This window comes from Toxoplasma gondii, chromosome VIIb, assembly GCF_000006565.2.
Source record: "Toxoplasma gondii ME49 chromosome VIIb, whole genome shotgun sequence".
NCBI classification, from domain to species: Eukaryota; Apicomplexa; class Conoidasida; order Eucoccidiorida; family Sarcocystidae; genus Toxoplasma; species Toxoplasma gondii.
Genome location: NC_031475.1, coordinates 859237 through 884815, shown reverse-complemented (window position 1 = coordinate 884815; position 25579 = coordinate 859237). Strand labels below are relative to the sequence as shown.

The 25579-nt window shown below is 54.1% G+C and overlaps 5 protein-coding genes across 5 annotated transcripts; 1 reads left to right on the top strand and 4 right to left on the bottom strand.

The window, feature by feature from the left end:
- Positions 1-1564: 1564 nt before the first annotated feature.
- TGME49_262990 (hypothetical protein) lies at positions 1565-7554 on the top strand (the record flags this gene model as incomplete). Its single annotated transcript, XM_018781309.1, has 4 exons — positions 1565-5729; positions 5979-6021; positions 6554-7212; positions 7517-7554. 4 exons carry the CDS (start codon positions 1565-1567, stop codon positions 7552-7554), a joined length of 4905 nt encoding a protein of 1634 aa, XP_018637144.1.
- A 1605-nt stretch (positions 7555-9159) lies between these two features.
- TGME49_263000 (Beige/BEACH domain-containing protein) lies at positions 9160-19397 on the bottom strand (the record flags this gene model as incomplete). Its single annotated transcript, XM_002365359.2, has 8 exons — positions 9160-12545; positions 13070-13290; positions 13723-14249; positions 14861-15107; positions 15882-16008; positions 16510-16674; positions 17291-17747; positions 18122-19397. The coding sequence occupies 8 exons, from the start codon at positions 19395-19397 to the stop codon at positions 9812-9814; spliced, it is 5754 nt and encodes a 1917-aa protein (XP_002365400.2). The 3' UTR covers positions 9160-9811.
- A 1516-nt stretch (positions 19398-20913) lies between these two features.
- On the bottom strand, positions 20914-23353 carry TGME49_263010 (hypothetical protein). The gene is made up of 15 exons (XM_018781310.1): positions 23203-23353; positions 23109-23150; positions 22981-23053; positions 22902-22915; positions 22799-22846; positions 22729-22737; positions 22529-22674; positions 22348-22478; positions 22274-22293; positions 22192-22221; positions 22077-22139; positions 21926-22023; positions 21791-21872; positions 21619-21739; positions 20914-21558 (listed from the first exon to the last, which is right to left on the bottom strand). Exons 1-13 carry the CDS (start codon positions 23321-23323, stop codon positions 21849-21851), a joined length of 819 nt encoding a protein of 272 aa, XP_018637145.1. The 5' UTR covers positions 23324-23353; the 3' UTR covers positions 20914-21558; positions 21619-21739; positions 21791-21848.
- A 1024-nt stretch (positions 23354-24377) lies between these two features.
- On the bottom strand, positions 24378-24557 carry TGME49_263020 (50S ribosomal protein L33, putative; the record flags this gene model as incomplete). Its single annotated transcript, XM_002365361.2, has 1 exon — positions 24378-24557. The coding sequence occupies one exon, from the start codon at positions 24555-24557 to the stop codon at positions 24378-24380; it is 180 nt and encodes a 59-aa protein (XP_002365402.1).
- Positions 24558-24959: 402 nt separating this feature from the next.
- Positions 24960-25229, bottom strand: TGME49_263030 (dynein light chain 8 family E protein; the record flags this gene model as incomplete). The annotated part of the gene is made up of 1 exon (XM_002365362.1): positions 24960-25229. One exon carries the CDS (start codon positions 25227-25229, stop codon positions 24960-24962), a length of 270 nt encoding a protein of 89 aa, XP_002365403.1.
- Between the last annotated feature and the right edge of the window lie 350 nt (positions 25230-25579).

Here is a 25579-nt window from a genome sequence, read left to right as displayed (position 1 = left end):
GGTTAGATGTTCTAGACGTTCAGAGGCGCCGCAATTTCGGGCCGACTACAGTAAAAGAGACAATGGACGCTGCGTTGACGTAGGGGTGGCTCTCTGCAGCTCCTACAGCATCTGACTACACCGTTCAGCCTGCTCCGTCTTTTCTTCAAACGAAAAAACGGATTCGAGGTTAAGACACGGCGTCGGGGACCCCGTTTCCGCGCCGTGCATATATCCTGCAAAGTCGGTGTTCCTATGCGAGACGGGTGTTAGTCGGTGCTTCGCGGCGGACCGGGAAGACAACTCTTGAGGAGGCAAGCGAAAGAACGCGCGTTGCCTTACAATACAGATCGTCCTGACAGAACAAGCAAAAGTAGTTTCTGCCTACAAGGAATTCCAGCCTTGTTGCCGGACACGCGTGCTTTTTTCTCAGCGTTCCGAGCACAGTGCACACGCAGCCTCTGTAGGCGGCCACGCATGTGCCGCGGAGAGTCACTGTTCCGGTTTTGTCGACAGCTGCTCGTAGTTTTGAGAAAACGTGAGGAAGAAGGGCTTGCGTGACTCCAGTCTTCTTTCTAAAGGTCCTGTGCGGTATCGTATGTCGTGTGTATGCTTCATAAACGTAGATCTGTAACTGTGGTGCGCTTCTGTCTTCCCAGCGGCGGCTCGTTGCGCTGTGACTTTCGCTGGATTTTTTCCAACTTACCGCTTCGACCTCTCCCCAAGGGGGGCGCTTCCGACCCAAGTTTCACTCGTCTCCACGCGGGAGTTTTTTTTTCGTGGACTCGAGTGCTTTTGGTCACAGTCCTTTTTTGTTAAACGGGGAAAACTGAAGTCGGAGTTGGACGAAGCCTGTCGCAGCTGCAGACCAGCTGATTTCGCTGCGCTTGCGAGACACCAAGCAAGTTTTTACGAATGCGTCTGGAGTACATCTAACTGTTGTTTGTACGCTCTTTGTGGATACTGCGGACGAACTTTTCACCTGTGAACATCCAACGAGAGGTATCATGTCGATTTTTAAGGGACCTTCCCGGTCAAAAGCGGCATCGACACTCCATCGAAAGATCGAGGCGCCAGCAGCGAACTCGCTGCCCCAGCCTCGAGTGTGTTTTACAAGGAAGGATTTTCTTTTCTCGTGAAGGAGCGAAGACCCAAAATGCGCCAAACCTCACTCTGTCAGAAACGCTGTTTTCAAACGCCTGCGCGTTTGCCGTTTCGCGGTCGCTTTCGTGGTCTGTTGGTCGTCAATTCCGTAGAAGTTGTATGGATTTCCGCATTTGTTATTCGTATATCGGGAATAAACTGCCTCCAGACACTCTTACCTCGGCTCACGTATCAAAAACCAGGAAGCTACGAAAGGAGCTGAGAGCGGGGCAGAACGGGGAACCGGGGTAAGTTCTTGATTGCAAGATATTTTAGGGATTCTTTCGTCCACCGCACACGACATTTTTCGCGAGCCGCGAACTCTCCCAGCTTCTCTCCTTCCTGCTTTCCCGTGTTTGCGCCCTCGCTCATTTCCTATATAACACCGGAGCCGCGAAGAAACGCAGCCTGTAAAGTGCGAGTCTGCGGACGTTCTGGGCAGATGGAGAGAGGCGGGCCTCCCTGCAGACTCCACCTTGGGCGTGGAGAGGACAGAGACGGTGGTGAGGAAAGTGGCGCAAGGAAGGACGGAGCCTGTCACTCGGACGTTGTCAAGACTCCGATGTCCAAATGCCGCGTGCCCTCGTTGTCGGAAAACGCATGTACTCCTCCACAGCTGCGCTCGACCCGCTCTCCGGGTGTACATAAACTTGACCAACTCTGCCCTGTTGTGTCGGCAGCCGGCGGCCAGTATCCGTCTGGCACTTCAACGCAGGCGGAACCGTGCGACGGCCTCAGTTCGGCGCACAATCCTGCAGATCGAAGGCCTTCGAGAATTTCGCGGGAGCACCCGTCACCCCTGTCGTCGCCTTTCCCGGTGTCTCTGGCTTCGCCGTGCGACCTCTCGCTTCCGTCGTCGCAGAGCGCGGTTTCAGCCTTTTCTTCGGTGTCTCTCGCTTCTGTCCGACGAGTGAAGGCGGTTTCGTCTCGGCAGGAAGGAGACGCCTCCGCGTTTGTGTCGCCGACTTCCTATTCGGGTCCGTCTGTCTCGCCAGCCAGTCCGCTCTCTGCGATGTCTTTCGACCGAGTGTGTAGGCACCCGGCCTTTGGCTCCTGCGCCTCGGTCGCCTTGTCAGAATTCACGACACCGGACAAATCGCGGACAGACGACTTTGCATCGGTCGCCTCTTCTTTTCTGCCGGCCGCTTCCCTGCCGGCTTCATCGCGCTGTCCCTCCCGTCCGCAGTCCTGCCCCTCTTCGCCGAACGCCCCCCCCGCCTCTGTCGCCCCCTCTTTCGCGTCCTCTCCTTTTTTGTCGGCTGCTCTTCTTTCACCGGGACTCCGTCGCCAACGCTTTGCTTCGCCTGTCGGCGGCGCATGCAGCGAGGACGCGCAGGCACGAGTGCCTCCACGTTTTTCGCGTTCGCTTTCACACCCAGCCACCCGCCGCCTTTCGGCGTCGACTCTGCATGCGCGTGACGACTGCTGCGGAGAAGCTGTCGTGTTTTCTGTGGAGAAAACGGAGATGAGGCGACAGAGTTTTTCCTTCTTCTCCTCCGCGGACTTCTTGGCCAATGAGGACGGCAAATCCCCAAAGTCTTTTCTCGGCAAGATGCTTGCGAGGCCAAGACGCGTTCCAGGGACTCACTCAACGGCCTCTGAGGAAGCGTCTCTGCTCCATCCTGCACTGGGAGACGAAAACGGCCTCTACGTCGCTTGCTTCCCTTCCGCAGCCGCTGCAGAGCTGCTTCGAAAGAGCGCATGCGTTGTCCGAGGAGAAATGAGGAGAACGAAAGCTCGCGAAGACGCCGCGAGCGGTAGGGAGCAGGGCAGCTTGGAGGAAGGGTGTGAAAGACGAGCAAGGGCATTGTTAGAACCTTTACTCGCTGCGTTTCCACGAGCAGACGCAGCATGCAGGCTAGACGTAACTCGACGGGGCCTTCATTTTCTCAGCGCAGGCGAAGGTGTGGCAGAAGAGCGACTCAGCAGAGACAACAACGGGGGTCAGGAAACGAGTGCGAATTCAGGTATAGGTGATGACTTAGATGCGCAACTCCTTGACACAAGAAAACGAGGCGAGGCGAGGGAGGTGTATGGACAGTCCAGCCCTGAAGGTGAGCGGCTGTCTCACGCGACCAGAAAGGATGAGGCAGCTCTTCCCACTTCTCCCTCTTGGACTCTTCTCTGTCGCGGGGTTCCACAGCGTACGTTGCAGAACGGCTGTGCTCGCGAAGCGTACGTGGAGAAACAAGAAGTATCGACACAATCGCATGCAGCCCAGACCCAGGGCTCGCCTTCCACACAGTTCGAGTTTCTCGGTTCACGGCAGACGCATGCGATGTCTGCTTCCTCTCCAGAGAGCAACCGAGAAGGAGAAAATGCAACGGCGCTGTTGCTCAGTTCCGAGCGCCAGAGTCGAAGGACAAGACCGTCCACCGATCATCACAGAAGGGACAAAGAGAGTGGACTTCTTTGCACGGTTCAGGACTCCGCGCCCGCCGTTTCGCCCTCGCGAACTTCGCCGGTGCGTCCCGGCGATCAGCCAGATGCTGCCTCAGTTCGTGGAAGGGAAGTGACCATCAACAAGCCGACGTTCGCGCAGCCTCTTCGTGGCTTCGACCGAAGTGGAGACGGCAGGGCGTCGAAAAGAGAAAAATCAGAAGAGACGCAAAACGAGAAAGAAGATAATGGAGGAGACAGTGGGAGGAACCGACGCTCCGATCAAGAGAGCGGAGAACCGGCGCGGGTAACTTGGGGTGTCGAGGACGAGAAGGAAGATGCTGCGCCCGGTCGCGGCCTAGCAGAGGTGGAACAGGAGGAGGAAGGCGAACCAGAGCAGGCAGACTCCGCACACATAGACAAGCCGCCGTCTCAGTGGATTTGCCGCATCGATTCAGGTCCTGGAGGAGACACAGGCGAGCGAGAACTCGCAGAAACTCGGACTCCACTCGGAACAGACCTCTCACCCAGAGTGACAGCAACGCCCCTCGAAGGAGAGAGACGGATAGAAGACAGGACACAGAGGAAGCACGGAAGAAGTGGAGGCAGAATCGAAGAGAGAGGACCGAATGGAGATACGGAGGGGGTGGAGAGACGCACGGAGGCAAGAGCCGGATGGAATCACGATAGGGCGGACGATGACCTCGGAACAGACGTTGACGAATCTTGTTCAGATTCGCATGCATTTTCTTTTATGCGTCTAACCCCAGAAGCCACTACAGACACGCTGGACACGAGCCCAGAGTCTGCTGTCCCGATTCTTTTCCGGGTCTTCGATGCCCAGGGAAGTTTGTGCCCGAGTTGTCGTCTCCAGTTGCAGCCACCCCTGCGTCGACCTTCAGCGAGTCCCTTCTGTCGCGGCGATGGTCCTCCCCGCCTCTCTGCGTCTTCTCTCCCTTCGCTGCCTTCTCTCGCGTCCTTCGCCTCTGGGTCGTCGGCTCCGAGTCTGGATCTCTCTTCCTTCTTTGCGACTGCGCGGGGCCAAGTCCCCCCTGTCTCGATCGTTTTTGGGCGGAAGTCGGGAGGCAAAGACGGAGGCGCGGAGCCCCGGCCACGGGCAGAGTCTCTCGGGCCTGTAGCGCGCAGTCGAGTCTCGCGCTTCTTTTCCGGATCGGAGACAGAGTCGGTGCTCGGCGCAGCTGCCGCGGACCCCACAGAGGGCGAAGTGGAGAGGATTCCGCAGTGTCCAGAGGCCCGCAAAGGCGCCCGGCCCTGTGCCGCGTATCCGCGAGGAGACTGGGTAAGCGAGGCATCTTCTCTGTCGAGTGACAGAGACATTTCCAGCTTCCAACGGTGCTCGTGTAGTGCACTGTACGTCGTGGGGAGTCTGCGGCTTCTAGGGGAGTGGAAGAAACGCAGAGGCGTGAGACTCCGAACGAGCCCGGAGCTCTTTCCTTACTACATATCGCCTCCAGTGTTCGTCCCTCGACATCTCAGGGCAATCAGCTACCGTTTTGCGCGCCTCTCCAACACCTCTGCGTCTGAGGATCCCTCTCACGAGCCTTCCATGCACGTGACTCCAGAGGGCCAGTTCGCCAGCGACACCGGAGGAGAGAGCGAAGGAGTTCAGAAGAGAGAGATCAAGGGAGAGAACGAGAGAGGGAGCAGGGAAACTCTGGAGAGAGAGGCCAGTGGAGAGGTTCAGAGAGAGCTTGGTGGGGGTTCGAAGAGAGAAATCGAGACAGTGCTCAAGGAAGAGGATGAGAGAGGGAGCAAGAAAGAGGTCGGGAACGAGATCCAGGGAGAGCAAGAGCGTGTATCTGAAGCGTGTGAGCGAGTGGTGTTTCCTGGACCTTCCGGAACGAAAACAAGAGAGTTGCCAAGAAGAGTCAGAGACGTCGTCGCGGTCTCCAGTACCCACCCCTTCCTTCTACAGAGGGTGGACCGAGAGGGGTCACGCGTCGCCGAACAGAGAGGGGAAGGGGAGAGGAGATTAGAGACCGGCAGTCAAGGAGAGCAAGACTCGTCAGAGAGAGCAAGAGGAGCGGGGAAAGGAGAGGGCGAGAAAACCTTTTCTTGGTTCTGTTGGGGAGGCAGCAGAAAAGAAGGAAACCCAAGAAGAGCCAAGCAGAAAAAGCGAGACGAAGGGACCTGGGACGTCGAACTCGTTCACGGAGACAGGCGTCTCAAACCCCCGCGTACAGCAGCCGTCATCTCCCACACGTTTGGTGAGGCCCTGGTGAACACACTGTCTCTTGTTCCGTTGATTTTCCCCGTCCCTATCTCCCCTCGCCCTTCTCGTGGCTCGTCGGTCTTCATTCTCTCGTTCTGGTGTCTCCGTCAGCCGCCGCCACAGAGGACAGCGACACTGTGTTGTGTCTTCTTCGCGGCCTTCACCCGTTCTCTGCGTTCTTGGAGAAGCTCTCCTTGTTGAGACCGCTTCCTTTTGCGTGCGTCTTGCCCCTTTGTTTTCTCAGGAGTGAACGACAAAGGTATCTCGAGGCACGCGACCCACAACGAGTGAGCAGAACTCGCATGTCGCTTCCACTTTTGTTCTGCTGTCTCCTCTCATCTTCTTTCTTTCCCAGTTTCTTCCCTGTCTCTCTCTGCCTCTCGGTGCGCTCCTCTCATACCCTTGTACCCTTATTGCTTCCTCGCTTCTCTCTCTCTATCCGGGGGAGCCCTCCACCGAGCGCAACTCTTCTCCACAGAAGTCAAGATCAACAGATCCACCTGTTTTCTGCCTAGGGTTTCACATGCGAATGAAAACAGAACTCTACTTTTGTCAACTTTACCTCCGCAAACGAGACTCTCCATATATATATATATATATATATATATATGCATTTCTGTGTTCGTGCATGTTCCGCAGCAGTGTCACTCGCTGCGTATCTGTGGCATGACAAGTTTGCATGTGCACTCGCTTTTGTTTCTGAGTCCTTTATGCGCGAATTTTAGGTTTGCCGTGAAAACGAGTTGGAAGAAGAGGCTTTGATCCTCGGCCTGACGGCAGACTTCGATGGCAGTCGCCGGTGTGTTTGTTTCTCTGCAGTCTCGTCGAGGGTCTTGCGTTGTGTCTGGGGACTCCGGACTGGAACCTGCCTGTTTTCACTCAAGGCGGTCGTTGGTACGAAATGGAGAGGCCGGAGCGCGAGCTGTTCCTGACTCAGTCGAGTGTGTCTCCTTCCTCTTGCTGCACCTGGGATGCGAGTGCAGCGTCTCTCTCTGGAGACTATCTCTCCTTTCTCTGGCGCTTCGCGGTACTCTTGGTATCTCGGTGTCGATGGCCCTTCGCTGCGTGCGCCTCCACACCCGACGCTCGGCTTTCCTGTCTCCCTGTCTCTGACTGTCTCCTTTCGGGGGCGGCGCCTCCAGGAACCTTTCCACTCCCTGCCTCTTCTGCTTCCTTTGCCTCGAGCGCGGATCCCTTCTCTGCATCTGCGTCGTCATCATTCTCCTCAGCTTCCTGCCTGCCTGCCTCGCCTCGGTCGGCTGCCGAGTTCTCGTCCTTCGGCGTTCGCCAGGGGGGTGACGCGGAGGCGCCCCTCTTGCGTGTGGGCCGAGTGACGGATGTCGGGAAGGTTCGCAGGCGCAGGCGCGAAGAGAAGAAGCTGAGAGAAGAAGAAGAACATGGCCTCTGCTTCAAGTTCTTCGCGCTCCGAACCCTCACTCTTCTCGCGCACACTGAACACGCTCTGTACCTTGCAGCTGGTGAGCAAACAGACGCCGCGAATTATCGAGTTTACTGCTCTTGAAAACGCTGCCCAGCTTGTGCACGCTCCGTCCGCCATTCGTTGACTGTGTTCCCCGTAGGGGGAGCTTCTTACAGGTAGCTTTGGATTTGAGGGTCTTGTGTACACAAAACATTGACTGTTCAAGTATACGATGAATACGACTCTTCTCACTGAAACAACCTCAGAAACGTTTGTGTGGGTCGCGCCTGATTTCTCGACATTTCAACTGACTCCTGCCTGTCTGTTCCTGTCTGTCCTCCTCTCGCCTTTCGACCTTGCAGACTCTGACACATCGACTATGCCCTTCGTCGCTCTGTGACACAACGCGAAGCTGGTCGCAAAGAATCGGCGCAACGCCTAAGCCACAAACGACAGCGACTCTCAAATAGAGACAGTGTAGAGAGAGAACATGTGCAGCTAGGGAGTCAAAACGCGAGGAAGGAGAGCTGCGAGCGAATGGAGACAAGATGCCTTCTCTGCCGTGCATGCGTGTAGCTTCCCGAGACCGTCTGCCTCTTGTGAGGAAGGGTCGACGCCGTGGGGGTATCTGCTCTTTCGGTCTTGTGTCTTCTCTCCTCTGTCGCAGAGAGACCGGTTAGTCCTCGTTCCTCTCTGTCTCTTGAGTTCTCTCTGGAAAGAAATGAAAGCGAAACGCGTCTTTTTTCAAAGAATGAAGGCGTTTCCATCCCTGCACCTCGCGCAAACTTTCAAAGTAAAAGGGAGAGATTGTATGGTACTTTGCGTCGCAGTTGGGAAGACTCATATGAGCACCTTGTGAAGTGTGCGCAGGAACTCTACCGAGTTAAAGAGCTCGTGGTTGCGAAACAGTGCATCTACAGAACAGCCCTGCACTTCATGTTTCTAGGTAAACTGCTTCCAAGCTCACCAGCGGTACCTTGGCGCTCTTGGCACGCCTTTCTGTCTCCTGTATTTTACGATTTGTCTCCACCGGTTCAGTTGTGGGGTTCTGAGACCCACGGCAGGCCGTGCGAGACCAAAAAGGCCCTCCTCCTGGGGTCATAAAGGTAATGCGTGTGTGGTAAGGGGAAGTGTGGAAAGAGATTTTGAATCGCTCTAACAGTGAACTGAAACGTTATTGAAACGACTTGTACTTTCAGTGTAAAGCTCGTGAATTACAAACAGAAGATGTTTACTTCAGGAGGCACAGCACGTGGTTCTATGGGTCTCCTGCGTTCCCGTGTGCACAACTGGAGAGAAACTCCCCGAGGCGGGGTGAGAGAAGACTCGCCCGCATGTCCGAAAGACCCCCTCTCGTCCTCAGACCTCCTCGTTCGCTACAGCCAAGACCTTGGCAGATTCGTGTAACACCCCCGGAACAGACTCGACCGTGGAAACACACTGCAGCGGATTCCCCCAGAGAAAACTAAGCAGACGTTCCCCTTGCTCCGCTCCCCAATCATGACCTGTTCCAGATGCTGAGGACTTTTACTCGACGCCTAACTACACAGCGGTGTGCCGAGAAAACAAAGGTCGCCGATGCGCCTGATGTTTTTACCGCAAAGTCGTGTTGCGCCCTGCCCCGCTTTTTCGAGAGCAGCGATGTGGACTTTTCGGCGCGGACGCGTCTGTGGTGAATAGCAGAGAGCGGCGACGCGCAAACCTCTCGCGATTTGACAGTCCGAAAACTCTGCTCTTTCTGGCCCTCTCGGTTTTCTCAGGCGGAACTGAGACCACAGGCTCTTACCGAGACACACACTAAGAGTGGATCCGACCCTAAGTTGGGCCTCGAGTTCTTGAAACAGAGACGTGTAGATACAGAAAAAATGAAGAGATTCGCATGACGAGAAGGCCGGCGGGTGCCCTTCCACAAGACGTGGAACTGCATGGAACACAAAATAAAACAGATTGAAACGCATCCTTAGCTCGGTCGCTGTCGAGACCGCGGAGAAAAAAAACTCTGAAAAGGTGAAAACGGACATTTACACACGCCCACTCACACCCGTGGACGCATGCCCACGCCTGTGTTTAAATCTCCGTCCTTAGACAAAAACCTCTAGAGAATGACGCGTGCGTTTCACGTCGCTGCTGCTTGCGAGAGTGACCTCGTCTTGGAGCGCGCTCCGTCGAGAATACACTTTGAACACGAAGGAAACCAAGGAAAAAAGAGGAGATGACGTCTTTTAGAGGCGCGAGATGATCAAAATAGTAAGGAAGAGACAGACTCAGTACGAAAAACAGAGCGACAGCATTCTTGAAACAACGTTAGGTTCTACAGACAGCGTCCCTTCGACACAGCTACGTTTCCGAGACGATTGTTCTGCTGATGCTCACACAAAACAACCTCCTTGTCACCACTCGCTGGACAGCCGCGTCTGTCTCCCTGCTTGCCTCTTCATTTCGTTGTTTCTCTCTTCTCTCTCTCGCGGTCTCGATTGTCAAAGAAAAGCATTCCTTCTTCCTCGCTTCCTCTCACCTCATTTTCTCTCCTTCTCTTCCCTCCCCCTCTCGCCCTTTCTTCCTCTCCCCTTTTCTTTCTACGTTTCCCTTGTTCCTTCTCTTTCCCGGTGTTCCTCTCCCCCTCTCTTTCTCTCTCTTCAGTCTTCTTTCTCGTTTTTCTATCCTCTCCACGTAAATTTTCCGACACTGTCGCCCGCAGCGAGGAGTTCGATATGTCCGTGCAAGTCTCCGACGGCGATGTAGTTGCAGCCGAGGAGCCCTGCGGCTCCGAAGTCAACTCCCATCACGGAGAGTTCTGCGCTGCTTGGCGCTGTGGCAATGAACGCAGGTTCCTCGATGTGCTGGAGCCTCCACGTCACTTCTTCGTTCCGGTTTCTCAAGTCGTACAGGCCCAGGTATCCCTCAAAGGGTCTCTGCTTCTGCGGCTTCTTTGTAACGCCGCCCCCTCGACCCCCGCCCCTCTCTCTCTCTCCTTCAGTTCCACTGCTGACCGCACACCTCCCCGTCTCCTCCCGGCTGGCCCTGTCTCCTTGCTCTCCGCCTCTCTCTTCTCGCCGTTCTCCTTTTTCTCGTCTCCGCACTCCCGCCAGAAGAGCGTACTGGACTGTGGGGTCGAGGCATCCACAGAAAGGCCGCGCCCCTCTCCGCAGGAGCATGGCGTGTGCGTCTCCGTCGCCGTCGCCTCGGAGGTGGCTGTCGGCGAGGCCGTTGAAGCTCGGGGCGAAGCCGCCGTTTGGGCGCATGCAGGTTCTCTTCTTCGCAAAGGCCGCGACTGCCTCGGTTCCACCTTGTCGGAAGTCCCAGCGTTGAACGGGGAAGAACGAAGACGGCAGCAGGACGCAGCTGTCGAGCGAGGCGTCTCGCGAAGAACACGCAGCGCCAAAGTACGGCGAGAAGGCGTAAGGCGAGTAGACTGACCGACCCAAGACCGCCTCGGAGTCATCTCCGTTCGAGGCCGCCAAGGCGCCGAGTTCGCGACTAGACGCCAAAGGTTGGTCGGCGAGGAACGCAGGATCGAGGACCGCTGCAGCCGAGAAGTCGGAGATTTCGCACGAGTTGATCGGCGCCCGACCCGCCGCATGGGCACCCCAGACAGCTCCTGAACGCTGAGAAGGAAGCCGCAAGTCAAAGAGCAGCAGCAGGCCCTCCTCGCTGCCTGTGAGGACGAGGTGACGATTCGATGCCACTGCAGTCACCTCGCCTTCGTGGTCGTCGAGCACCTGCTGGAGAAGCAGCAGCGACTTGGACGGGTGCTGGCATGGTGTCGCCAACGCGGAGACATCCCAGACGCGAACGGTGGCGTCTGACGAGGAAGAGATCAACACACGCAGGAAAGAGTTGTAGCAGAGAGCGATGACGCTGTCGGCGTGACAGAGTTGCCGACTCAGGGGCCGCGAGAGCGCGAGATTCGACGGTGGTGAAGCGTCAAGCGGAGACGACGTCGATCGTGACAGGCCCAGAGCGGCTGCTGTTCTCTCTCCAGGAAAATCCCCGGAAGACGGCATCTTCGACTCTTCCAAGTCGCACGCAGACTCGCCGAAAAAGTAGTCGACCTGCGGCGTGTGGATCCCATGCAGCGCGATGCTTCCGTCGAACGCGCCGACCGCGATGACGCCGCTGCTGCCGACAAACGTCGCGCTGCAGAGCGGCACAGAGGCTACGCGGTACACGGCTAGAGACCGCAAAGACCCGCCGTCGATTCTGCCTTCTTCATCTTTCTCCGTTCTTTCAAACTCTCCCGCCTCCTTCCAATTTCCACTCGCTTCGCGGCCGCTTCGCGCCTCTTCAGCTCCTTTCTGAGTGTCCACCGTCGCCATCTCTGAATCCCCGTTTCCAGTCTCCTTTTCTGTCCCTGAGGCGTCTGCTGTCTCTGTTTCAGCGCCTTCTTCTCGTCCACCTCGATGCAGCGCGTCCTTCAACTGGAAGCACATGACGCTGCCGTCATGGCCGATGCAACAGGCCGTCTCGCCCCAGAGCGCGAGACCCGTGAGCGAGGCCCGTGCCGGGCACTTAGAGAGACAAACTCTTCTTCTCTCTGTCTCACGCGTCGGCAGCCACACGGCCCACGGCGACTGCGAGCTCTGCGCCAGACCCAGAGGCTTCGCGGCCGCGAACGAAGGTCCCAGCTGCTGCGCGAGGCTCGAAGAAACAGCCGTGGCTGTCTCCCTCTCGCGGTAGACAGGCCCGGAGACAGGCCCCGCACTCGAGACGTGGGGCGACACCGGCCCGACGGTCTCCGGTTCACGACACCCTTTGGCTTCTCTGTTCGACTGGCCAGCGGCAGGGTAGGAAGAGCCGGCGGCGGATCTTTGCTGAGAGGTTGTGTTGAGGCCACTGGTGGCGGGATGTCGAGGAAACGCGTTCGAATACTGGCGCTCGTGAGCGTCGCCGAGCGACCGCTGTCGGCAGCCATCTCCGTTCTGGGCGACTCTTAGCTCGCTTTTAGCCGCCGTCTCACAGTTCGCTTCCGACGCCGCCTCCCGAGGCCTGGGACCCTGAGAGAGAAACGCGTCTCTCGACTTCGAGGCAAACCGAGAGAGACCGGGCTCCTCGGCGAGCGCCGGCAATGAAGGCCGGTGCTGGCCTGCGAGGTGCCACAGACGCGACAGGGGTACCCCCTGGGAGAGCGAGCGCTCGACTGCGGGGGCTTCAAGAAGGCCTTTCAGGAGATGTCGGTTGTGGTGCATGAAAACAAACCAAGGCATGTCTCCCCACATGCTTGTGCTGCGCGAAGAACTGGAACCAGCGAGGAGCGAGAGAGACGCTGTCGAGCGAGCACAAGTCGCTGCGGCAAGCGCCCGCGGAGAAGACGACGGAGACGCCCTTCCACTGTGCGTCAAGTGTCCACACGCTTCTTTCCACGCGCATGCATCGAAGGGAGGACATGCCAGTCTGAGAACCAAACGCATTTTGTGGTTGCGGTTGCGCAAAGTTGCCCATGACCTTTGCGCTCCTAACTGAATGAAACGGAGGTCGCTGTAGCGTTTGAAGATGTTTGTTACTTCTTAGCTGCCATGACCTTCGTACACTCAAAGTCAAAGAATATTGGTAACATCGGTAGTATATGTGCATAGGCATTCCCTTATCCACATACAGAGATAGACAAATGCAGGTAGACAGAGATTGAACAGCTCGAGACGGATACACACACAGAGACACGCAGACAGGCAAATAATGTGAACGCAGATAGATCTGGAGATATGGAGAGAGACACTAATATCGATATATATATATATATATATAGAGAGAGAGAGAGAGACATACCTAGAGAGACACAGACATGGATATATGTGCAGAGAAAAGGCCCCAGATAGATTTTCAGGTATCTGAGTGGACGAGTTCATGAAAGTCTTTCCTTCCCAGAGTGTTGTCTCGCGTCTCAGATCCCGGCTGGCGATTTACGTGACGGCGCTGACCTCATTGGATGCGGTCTGTCGAACAGCTGAATGGGCGTTTGTCCAAATTCTTGGAGTTGAACATGCAGGGCACTCGGCTGAAGTTGCTCGAGTGTGGCGGCGATTGCCGGAGAGAGGCAGGGGCGTTGAGCCCCCAGGGGACAACAGCTCCCCGTCGCCGCCGCCGCCGCTGCGTTCGCATAGGTTAGAGGGTGGAAGACGTTGTGCGCCAGACGCGCTGGCTGAAGAGAAGAAAACACAGAAAAGCAGAAAAGAGTCTGGGCACTCAGAGGTCGCCGCGATAGAGCCAAGGCAAGTGAAGAAACAAGAAAGGTGGGTAAGCACGGTACACCCTGGTGTCTGTATTTTTGAGCCGAAACAAACAAGGAGCTTAGAAAAAAAGTGAGACCTCGATGACAAAGTCGGGAGACAGGCAATGAGGGAGCACTCGTGAAGGGCAGCAGGCATCCGGGTTCTGTGGTTGTTCTGAGAGGAAGCGAAAACATGAGTGGCCAGCGCCCTCTCGTCTCTCCCTCAGTCTCTCCCTGTGTCTTCCTTGTCCCTTTTCTGCAACTTCTCGCCTCGCTCTTTGGTTGCGTGTTCGTCCCTGTCTCCCTCCAGTTCTCGCGGTGCCTCGCCCTCATCGGTTGTGAAACCCCCGGAACTCGTCGTACTTCTCCGGTCTGTTTGTATCCGAATATAAGGTCGATCCAGTTGTGCACGTGCTTGCTGGTCCATGTCCCCTCGAGAGCTTGGCGCAAGTGCAGAAGAAAGGAGGCGGCGTCTCCGCGCTCGGCTCTCTGAGTTCCCAACTCCGTTCGCTTTTCTTCTCTCGCGTGACTGTGCTGAAGAGAGGATGCAGGCTCGCTCTCGCCCCTGTCTCCTCGCATCCCTTCTTCTGTCTCTGCTCTCTCTCTTCTGTGAGACAGGGACGAGTGATCTGCGGAGTGCGAAAACGAGTCTGTGGAAGTCGTTGCATGCGTCTGAGCCGGCGCAGGCCAGGGAGGGAGAAGGACGTCGGTGAGAGCCACGGGCGGCTGCTGCGAAGGCGGCGGGAGAATGTGGGGAGAAGAAGGAAACAGGGGCAGCGCAGACGGAAGAGGCGAGAGAAACACCGACAGACGATTGACGAGGAAAGACGGATCGAACTCGTAGAACTCCGGAATCAACTCGACAAAAGTCGACTGACCCGTCAGAGCGCCTGCGCAAAAAACCGAAAAAATGCAAGACAGAAGACGCGCTCTCGGGGCACAAAAACAGAACCTAAGAAGCGGACAAGAAAGCAGAAACTCGCGTTAGGTGCTGGAAAACGACTTCCGAACCGGAACCGAAAGGGCCAAGGAACTTTTGCAAAGACAGCAAACCAACTCATGGGTTGTGTCTGTCTCTCGCGCGTGGACGCAAAACAGAATATCGCCTGTGGTCACTGTTGTTCTTCTCCGGACAAGATCCCCTTTGGACAAAGACAAACGCGAAAAGTGAATCGCTCAACGACCTCCCTGTCTTCTGCGCCGAACTTCCTCATGTTCCTCGATACGCATCTGAAACGCCTACAGAATGGTGCGAAGGTGAGTAGCTGCCTTGAGAGGGAAACTTTCTTTCATTTTGTTCGTGAAAGCAACTCCTAGAAGCAGATAGGTCGAAAAACTTGAAGACAAGTATTCTGTTCATACAGTGCGTCGGAATTTGAAGAGAGCGCGTATTTGGCAGTGCAGTTCGGTTTTCGAGCAGAAGGCTCCAACTGAAGTCGAAGCCAAAGAGACAGTCTTCCACGCGGCGGGGTCAGCCTGAAGGTCTGTCTAAATCTCTCACCTTTGCATGCGCTCTGCATGCTGTTGAACATCCGCTGCTGGGAATCGAAGCGGCCGCCGTGGAGACGCAGTTGGCACTCAGGCACAAGCCGCACAAGCCAGTGAACGGTGAAGGCTGGAGTGCTGTAGTGGCTGCCGTACAAGTACGAATTTGCGTTCCGATCTTTCGCCTCTTCGCAGTGCGACCCATGGCTGTCCTCGCACGCATCGTCCACGTCACGAAGCGGACCAGTCGCCCCGTAGTCCACCTGCACACACACGAAACCCCAAAGAAGTCACAGAGAAAAGACCAAAGGCCGTTTCTCGTCTCTCTGAAAGACACCCGCGAGTGCAGGTCCCTTGGTATGGTCCGCGAGACGCACACGAGAACGCACCGGGGACGCCGCATGCGAGCGAACTGCCTCTCTCGCATTCCTGGGTAGCTGAGCAGGCCTCGACACCACTACTGGAAAAGGTCAATCGCCTCTCGCCCACCACGACTGTCGGGGGCGGTTTTTGTCCTAGATCCTCTCATTACAACCAAGAACCTTGACTCACAAGCATATATACACGCATATAGGCACATGCAGATATAAGCGTGTGTGCATATGCCTTTACACACAGATCCAGCAGAAAGGCAAGGCCCGAGGTAGACAAAGACGGGAGTTTCGGAGTTTTGTGCTGGAAGCATAGGAACAGCGAGAACCGGCGACGCTCCAGTGGATATGCGAGACGCTAAATAGTGGCTGCTCTGTTTGCCCATCGAAACAGCACGTCAGTTGGGTTCTGAAAATGCCGCAAAAAAGTCGGTCGTTGCCCGATGTACATGCAGCAAGGTTGCAAAGTGTTTTTCTACAGCGAGAATACCAAGGAAAAAAAACTGCAGCTCCATTTTAGGTGCAGACAGTTTCTACCAGGAAGCTTCGACTCTAAGCTTTTACACAGTTTTCAGAGTAAACCTGCAGACCAGAGTGTCTGAAAGCAGTTCTGCGCCCCTTTGTGGGGTTTAACGTGCAAATCCTCGAGCCGCTCCTTAGGCTCACCACCTGAATTTCTTTCATTCTCTTGAGGAGTGCCTGCAGGCGCTGAGGCTCGAGCGCCCCCACCGGTTTGGACAAATCGCGCATGGCCTCGTCTTCAACAGGGATAGAAGTGTCTGTCGGAAGAAAGCTAAATAGACAAGTCGACACAAGCAGTAAAGAGCGGGGCAAGTCTCGAAGCGAAGCCGTGTAGAGACGCGCATACACTCCAATTGCCTCAGCAAGGATTTCAAGGAGAAAAGTCACGCCCATGAAAACAACGTCTTCACACAGGAAACAAAGCCGGAAAGACAACCATACACATATACACGTATAAGTCTAGGCAGAGTTAAAACATACCTCCACATGTGGGCACAGACCTGTGCAGACGAGAAGCATGTGTAAAGCATTTGGAGACGTATGATGCGAAGCAAGACGGCATGTTGATTGAGCATGGGGGTTGTGCAGATTGACGAGAGTGTACTCATCCAGGCAGACGTTCAGCTCCAGAGAAGAAGGGCAAAGTCAATCCAAAAAGTTCCGGTGGAAAGAAGCAGGGCATGCAGAGCTCGGCGGCAAGGTGCACCGGAAAGAAGAAGTTGACTCTGAAATTGACTACTTCAAACTGGCATGCATTTCTACAGCCGCTTACCGCATAATTGTCCAAGGGAAAACAGGATACGCACTATAGTCAGATTTGCTTCTTCCCGCGATGCAGTTCAAGAAATCCAAGTAATGGTAGGTCGAAAGGCGGCCGTCCACCCAAAGCTGTTTCATGCACTCCACGTAGTGTACGGAGGACTGAACCAGAAAGGCCCTGAAAGACGGATGCAACCGAATGAAATTTTGAAGAGAATTATTTGTGCAATTTACATTTCGGGTATTCTATGCCACACGTGTAGATACACACAGCACAGTCATGACAGCATCTAAAAGATAAATTTTCAAATATTCTTGTGGAGAAACATGAGATCCCCTTCTCCCGAATCCATAACGGGGTCCCAAAACTCACAGGAAACTCTTTCACTTGCCCAAATATATATATATATACATATATGCATATATACATATATATGCATATATACATATATATACATATATGTATATATGTATGTATGTATACATATATATGTCTATATATGCCTACATGTAGGTTGACGATAGATCATAGCTTTCTATTTAGAACACAAATAAAGGGATATGTGTTTGTGACCACGATCGTGATGTACTTCTGTTCTCACTGCGCTTCGCTTCAGCGCTTCTTGTGTATTTGAAGCCTGCCCTTTCTGAGTCTGTAGACAAGTTCGCGCAGCACCCCACTGCTTGCATGTGGCAATAAATGCGTATGCACAGGCGATTCACAGATCGACGTGCGACGTTGTAACAACAAACTCCGAAGGCCTTCTCTGCGCCACAATCCAGTTTCGTCTCACTCCGGTTTCTGTTTTTGCAGAGCCCTGGCGACGATTTCTCTTTCGTCCTCGTTCTCGAACTCGAGCAGCACGAGTTTGAACGGCCGCTTGGTCTTGCGCTTCCCCGCCCAACGGTCAGCATTTGCATCTGCATCTCCGGAACCTGTGAACTCTGTGAAGTCCTGGCCGCGTCGCTGCATGCGAGTCCCTCCAGCGTCCACGTCGGTAGAGAAACAGGAGAACCCCCGTCGCGCAAACGAAGCGGACGGCGCGTCTTGACCAGAATAGAGGACCAATTCCAGAGCGTTCGGCCGTAGACACTGAATGCGGCGGAAACAGTGAAGCAGGGACTGCAGCGGATACGCTTTCGTGCTGCTGTTTGTGAAATTTGGATGTGGCTGAAAATACACTGCCGCCGACGTTAGCAGGAGAAGGCCGCGGTGGTGAATCAGAGGCCTAATGCGCCGGACCCAGTACCCTGCATGCAACGAAACCGGAGGCCGTAGTGCGAGAAAAGCAGAGGTATATAGCCACATAGAAGGAAAACAAGGGAACTCGAGGAAGGAAAGAAGCGGACGAAAAGGCGAGGAAACACAGGGCTGGAAGATAGTGCGAGAGAATGAAAAACGAAAGGCAAAGGCTAGCGAGGGGAGGAAGAAAGAGAGGAAAAAAGACGGGAGACGCAAAGTACGAACCGCGATGGGAACCAGAAAAAAGACACAACGTGTGTTTCTTGTTGAACCGAAATATTCTCTCCCAACGCCAAGCATCGGCGATGCCTCTTCACCGGGTCCTTGTTTCGCCCCCGTTCTCCCCCCCCCCCCCCCTCCCCCCCTTTTTTACTCCGCATACCTCTATTGGAAGGAAGGAGAAGTTGCTCTCGGTGGTCGAGTTCAGCCAAACTGAAGGTCAGATGCTGCGTTAACGCATGCAATTGTTCACTCGCGTAGTCCTCTGTATCTACAATGACCCCCGCGGGAGTGTCGAGGCTGTCACCTCCAGGACCTGCGAGGCTCCCGCCGATCCCAGCATTGCTCTCTCCGCTCCGCGTAAGACTTTGAGCGTTTTCTGGCCTTCCTCGCCTCCAAGAAGGAACCTGTCGCTGGACACACCTTGGCCGGTGAATGTGGGGAATGAGAGGTTTCCCGTTGTTCGCGCGCCAGAGACCGTCGATGAGAGCCGTCAGCGACGCGGCTCCCCGTGGCTTGGCGCTGGAACTTTGAGCAGAATAGACGGAAGGCGTCGACCCCAGGGGCGAGACGCGAGGACTTTCGAATGTGAGGAGGAATAGAAACACAGAGGGAGACTGAGACGCTGGCACTCCCTTCGCGCCGGGCTGTACGTTCACCGGAGTGCCGGCCACATTCTCCGCTCCCGAGCCTGGCCACCAGGAGCTCCGGACTGTCGAGGCTCCGGAGGAAAACAGAGACGATGTGAGGGTGCCAGAGGAAAGGTTTGACAGCGACCTTCCAGGAGTGTTCCCAGAAGCAGGGGAAGAAGTGAACGCGGCGCCGCCGTCGCAGCTGCGCATGCGCTGCACGTCGAGCTCCGAAGGAGCAGGCGAAGACGACGCACAGTCAGATGTGAAGGGTCGGACGCAGCGGGTTTTGCCGTTGAAAAGCTGAATGGGTACACGCGTGATTTCACTCGCGGCAATCAACAGCGTCGTAGAATTCCATCCCTCCGAGGAACGCGGCCCGCCCCCCCCACCCGCTCGGCCCGCTGACGGGGCCGGAAAAGACGAGGAACCTTCGTTGGTATTGTGGGTCGAAGTAGGCAGGGGATGAAGGAAAAGTATTCGTTTGAAGGGAAGCTTAATGATGTCTGCAGAGGGATGGTGGGAGTCAAAGATCAACGACTTGCTGCAGACTCGCAAGCGACCTCGCTCAGGCGGACTGTGCTGGAGTGTCTGCTGAAGAAGACGCTGGAGCACTTCCTGCCGAAACGACGGAATCCCCGTCGAGGCATCCTCACCAACTGACTCGGGTGCGGGGCAGGTGGTCGCCTCGACCGCGGACAAGTGAACTGCATAGGGATGAGAGTAGGTGAGAGAGGACGGGCAATCCGTAAGGTACTCTTCACCTTCCTCTAACACGAGGAGGTTGAACACACGGAGGGCGGTAAACATTCTGGCAGGGTCCTGGAAGAAGCTGGAAAACGAACGGATCAGATGAAGCGGGAAGATTAGTAAGAAGTGTGAAGAAGTGACCCACCTACACAGCCCGTCACCTCGATCTCCGGTGGTCGCGAGCGCGGGTGCGTGACGCGTGTACTGCAGAGCAAGAGACAGGAAAGTCGCTTCATACTAAAGAGCACAGACGACGCAGCGACACGTGGACACTCAGACACTGAACGTCGTGCAAAGAATAAGCCAACGGAAAGGGCCCGGCCTGGTCACCGGGCCCAAACACAGAGACGCGTACTAGCAGGCATCAGCAGGGCAACGGCTTTTTGGACTCTACAGAGGGCTCAGGAGAAAAAAACAGCAACTGTCCTGAGCACTAGCCCAGCAAATCAACTGAAATGAAGGACAGACACAAAAGCGCAGATGTTATAGCAAAAGGGACACACCTTACCAAGAATGCAAGGGAAGCGTCTGGGTCACTTCCGGCGTCTTGTCCAAGATGCCGCCTGCAAAGCACAGCAGCATGTTTTCGTCTCGTCGCTGCTGCGATGGACCGGAAAAGAAGCAGACGATGTGAAACCCCATACCGCATAAAAATCCTTTGTCTTGAGTAAAGAACGGCTGTTTCAGAGGATTTTCGGTCGAGGCTTATGATGCCTTGTTGCGGAGACACACAGGCACTAGCAACAGAGCCACAAGGCATGCTGGGAAAAGCCGGCGCGAGCAGGGCTGCTACTTTGCGCCGGCACCTTTCGCAGACAGCGTCCACGTGATAATGGACACTTTAGGCTGACAAATGAATTTCTCTCAGATACCCAGCCACGATCCAGTGGATTGTCCAGATATACGAAAGCCTTCATGAGTAGTCTTTGTGGCACGGCGGCGCAGCGGCGTGCTCTTTTCCACCTTTCACCGTATTGGGACGGCGCTGGCTGGAGAGGCTGTCGATTGTTGTACCTCGACGAGTGTCTGGTAGCTGCTCGTGTCCAACTCGTCATCCTTATGCGGTCCTGGTTGGAATTATCTGTTGCGACGTACAAGAGGACTTAAAATATCATCTTGCTACCGTCGGAATGAGCTGAGAAGTGTGCAGCCACTCTCTGCCGAACAACTACCTCACTGTAGAACCTGCACATGGGATGAACAATCAGTGGTAGGCCACACTTCTCGACAAGAGGCGTTGAGAGTCTGCCTTCTTGAAATGCTTGAGGTGTAAGGCCCACCAGCCAGGTTCCGTTTCCCGATTAGACACGTGTTTGATACCAAGGTATTCACTGTTTCGGCTGAGGTAACAGCGGCCGCACTGTTGACGGCGCTGCGATAGACATTCATCTACCCCGCGGGTTTGCAACTACTGCTGTGGTTAGTCTGTGGATCTGTACACTAAGATCGCATGTGTTGCCTCGAGCGAATAGATCCGGTACGGACACCATCGACTCGGCAAGTCGTCTACGTTTCCTTGTGACGAGCGTAATCTTCCGAATGAGAGATATGGGATGCCATGCGTAGTGGCCGATCTGACTCTAAGATATAGGCAATATGAGACATCCGTGCTCAAGTGCATTCCACAGCATCTAGAATCGATTGTATCTGCAGATGTCTCGGATGTTATGGTCGGCTAGTGAAGTGACACAGAGCCGGTGGTGCCAACGCGGGATCGTGTCAACATTTCGCAACCACTAAGCTTCTAAATATTCTGGGGACGCTTGTCATCGGTGCTTGCGACCCCCTTTTGTGGCTCTTATGCCTCTTGTTTCCTGGAGGGGTGCTTTCTAGTATGTAGTTCATGGTTCATTCAACAAAGGGACAACTCAGTCCCACACAAGGTGTGCCTGGAAGGAAGACATATTTCGGAATCTGTTTGACGGTGAAATTCCCAGTTTCTGAACTAACAAAGTGCCGCTGCAAGGTACATTTCGAATTGATTCTTATCTGCTTCAGGTAGCACCTTATCATCGCACGAGCTGCGTGCTCGGTCAAAAGCCTCTTGACATAGGCGTGTGGGTGTGTTCTGTGGGGGTCAGAAGCGTCAAGCCTCCTCGCGACCCTCGCGAGGATATGTATCAATCAGCCTTCGCGCACTGGGGAACGAAGTCAAGGACGCTCCAAAGCCGAGAGGGGTCGAGTGCGGCCTTTGAGGCAAGATATCCTTCACAGTCCCGCGCTGCAGAAAGGTGGGATGCAATGCGCAAAACGGGCCTGCAGTGCATTAATTCTTCCATACCTAGCTGTGATGTGATAGGTGTTGCATTCTCCTGAATCAGTTTTCTCATGGACACAACATCTTGCAGTGACGCGAGGCCACGTGCAAGTAGGTGGCGTAGCTGGCGATTGCAGGAATCAATCTGCAGAGGGTGTGGCTGTTTCACACTTTGTACGGTCCGCTGAAGTCTTACGAGTCTCTGTATCTGAAATCGATCAGCGGCCATTAGAAGCTTGACACAAGCTGCCCAGCTAATCTCTGAGGCTCCTGGAAATCTGGCCACCGTTGCTGATGATTCACGACTGACGCAAACACGCTCAAGAGAAACCTGCCTGTCGGTCTGGATCCAGCTGAGCAGCAGTATTGCGGTGTCCACATCGAGATCACTCAGTTCAATGGTCTCAGATGTGGCCTCCCGAAAGTTCCCTGTACAACAGAGACTGAGCATTATTAACCTGGTCAGCTGCAAATTCACTTGCCAGCAAACATCCTCTGGAACACAGGAGAGCGACAGGAAAGAAGAGCCTTGCTGCAGACAATTCCTGAAGAAGCGTGTCTGAAAGTTGTCTCTGCGGTGCTAATATCACTCCCTACTTGTGCCTGTAACCTCGATAAAAACTCTATCTGAAAAAAAGGCATAATTGCACAAGAGCATGTCAAACTTCTCTCCTCATACCAGTGGTTGACTTAAAAAAGCTGTATCTTGGTTGTGTTTAGTGAATTTAGAGAATATGTATTGAGGCAACTCACTTGTCAGACAGGTAATCGAAAACATCTTGGTGAAACGTTGAAGACACCTGCGGCTTGGTCGGTTCACTCCCGAGCTGAACCATTCTCCGCAAAAACCGCATCTCCATCTTCAACACAAGGCGGCTCCCCACCTGGTCTCCGATTAAACACCGTAAGTATTAAAGTATAGCAGCCGCCTTACGCGCAAAATATTATGCTCTGTCCAGTTGAAGAAAAAACGGACATATCCTCTTTTAGCCCTGCATATGCCAACTGTCTCGCAGGAAGAGATCTCCTTCATGCCATCTTTCGAATCAAGCAGGGCAAGTTTGGTAAAGTCAGGTAAATCTGGGAGGGAAATATTTTTTTAACGATGCCAAATGCGACTTCGCTGAAGGTCACCTTCCGTTCCTGGAGCACCGGCAATGTAAGCAACAAATAAGTTGGTATGATGGCATTCATGGTAGTGTACCTTCATTAGATATGGTGATTGTCAGTGCGTCCCAGTCCTCTCGATCTCCTAAAGCAAATGAGTGCATTGTAGTGTTGATCTCCAAACTTTACTCATGATGTACCGTTAGGACACAGCCTACAAAACCCGGCAGCCTATGACACTACCACTGCCGTATTCTCAACTGCAAAAAAAGCTCGTACCACAGCTGAAGATCCAAACCAGCAGCTTGACCGAAAGGACCGAGAAACAGAACAGTGCCTTGTTCAAAAAAGTCTGCAGCCAAAACTTTTCTGTTTCCAGGTACGAAGCACGAGCAAACACGTTTTACCGTCCGAGTCTTCCGGGCAGTCGGGCAACGCCTTCCTTCGTGCTTGGAGGAACTTAGTACTGTCATACACTCAAACGCCTAAGGGAAGACGTACCAAGATCTCGCATCAAATCGAAGTTCTCGATTGTTACTTTGTGGACCAGTAGTTGGAAGAGAGGCTCCACCGTATTTTCGGACTGCATTGCCATAGCACCATCGGACTGATGAGTCATCATTTTATGACTGTCACTAGCAGACACGGCGCCAGTCTAGGCGGAAACGTGGACAGTGGGGTATCGTGTACGAAATGAGAGTCTGGCAGTCATCATAGCTGCTTCACTTCAAAATGCTAGCTACTCCTAAGACCGCCAGCAAACCCCATCACCACTGTCAAATCGTTCCCTTCGTTGTGGTTGCCTTATTTTAATGTGAATCGCGTGGCGCGTGCCACGGCGAGCGCAAGTGAGGCACAGCCGCTGTACGTACAGCATTAAGCGGCACAGTATTTCCCAATTATTTGCTCGCAGCTATTTTTTTAAAAATGCTTATAGTAATTAGTGCTGGGCAAGTACGTCATCAATAACGGCTGTGGCTCACAAAATCCTCTCCCTGCCTTCAGTTCTGAAATCGGCCTCACAACCCCGCATAAAGACGTGGACAAACAACGGAAAATGGTAGTGAACCTACAACCTGATTCAAGACCTCTTTTTCGCTGTGTCCTCAACCCATGATTTGTGTGAAAGCTAAGGATGAACCCTGTCAGAGTAGAATGCCCATAAGCTGGTCGTAACCAGATGTTCAAGCAATCAAGTCCTGTAAAGGGCGAACAACGACCACGCAAGAGGCTAAAGCGCTTGCCATGGTGTCACTGAGGGTTGTTTGTGAATATATGGCACTTTCCAGCGTGCTCATGAATGCTTCCTTTACCGTAGCTGCGCTGTGTCTGCCACTTTTTCGTTCGCTTCTGGGACAGAAGTCCTTACAAACACGTTTTCAGTCAAGTCGCCGCAGACCTCTGCTTTTACACGGTCCGTCAAATCTAGCTACCCCGCCTAGAAAGCACACTTAACATGGCCGCGCCCCTTAAAATCAAGCAGATAACCATCGGAGCTGTCCACAAGCAAAACCGTTACAGTGAAAATAACTGACGGGGGATGCCCTGTGCAGATCGACGGGCACACCCATGCATGGTTTCGGCTCGAGACGGTCAACCGTTGCCGAGAAAATCCTTAAGGATCTCCTGCGTCCCGCAGAACCGGCACTCAGTAGACACGCAAAGTAGCCACTGATTCACTTTATTTCTTTATGAATAGTATGACGTCGTAAGTATTTGTTGTACTTCCTCAAGACGAGGGGTTCCGGCGTCGTCCTCCTATTCTTCGAAGTTATGTATCGCGACGGGGGCTTGCCAAGCGCCCGTGCCTCGGTGCACTCCAGAGTTACTAAGACTCTTCCGCCTTTCTTCTTCATAAACAAGTTCAGGACACGACGACTGTTTGGCCGCAGTGTAGGGGTGATCGATTGTGGCGCAGGTGTGCTGCGGAGACAGATGACGGAAGGGAGAAGAGGAGGAGTCAGTCTGTAGCACAGGCCAGTAAAACCGTGGACCAGAACACAGAAAACAGTATGAAAGACAAATGCGGTAAACACAGGAGCCCTCATGTTAGCAGGACTGATTAAAAAGATCGACACAGTGAGAAGCAGCGGACATTGTGTCTGGCATGCAGTGGATGCCTGAGAAATGGAAAGTGCGCACAACAAACACAGAGCATGTAGGAACGGGACTAGACATAGAAAAGGAGATCTACTGAAAAAAAATGCTGCGAGGAAACTCCAACAATTTTGCGTACTACTACGTCGCCGCAAGCAGGGTCATCCCATTTTGTAGAGGAGTACAGCTGTCTGCCCGACGTAGAAGAAAAGGTAGCACTTGCACTCGTAGGACGCGTAGTTTGCGAAGTTCTTGCCGACAATACAGTGCCAGTTTGGTGAGTACTTTGCGTCAAAGAAGGTCTTGATATGCCGTGATATTTCTTTTTCTGTTTCGTATTTTTGGACTGCAAGAGTCGCCTGGGCAAGTGCGTCTCCGTGCATTTCGGAATTAGGCTCCATGTCCATAACCATTTCCTGAGTGGCCGGCATCTTGTCAACACATACACCAGGGCAGTTCTAAGAGACGTTTAAAAATCGTACCAACTATGAATTGTGAGTAAAACATTCACCCAGTACAGCTAATAGAAACTTGACATACCCAGTAGTTCTCCGGTGTCTATAGACAATTGCTAAGAAGCGCTACGCAAGGAACCAGGTGCAGGTCTTGGATGTAGTGGCCGCAGCATTCGCTTGATGTTCCATAATTGACATTGCTGCTAGTGGAAGTGCTTGTCGAATGAGAGTGTTCAAAGAAAGCTCCAATGAATGTAGACAATCGCATCCAGTGGCGCACGACGTTGCTTGTGGGACAACTCTTTGTCAACTTTTCGCACGTGGTC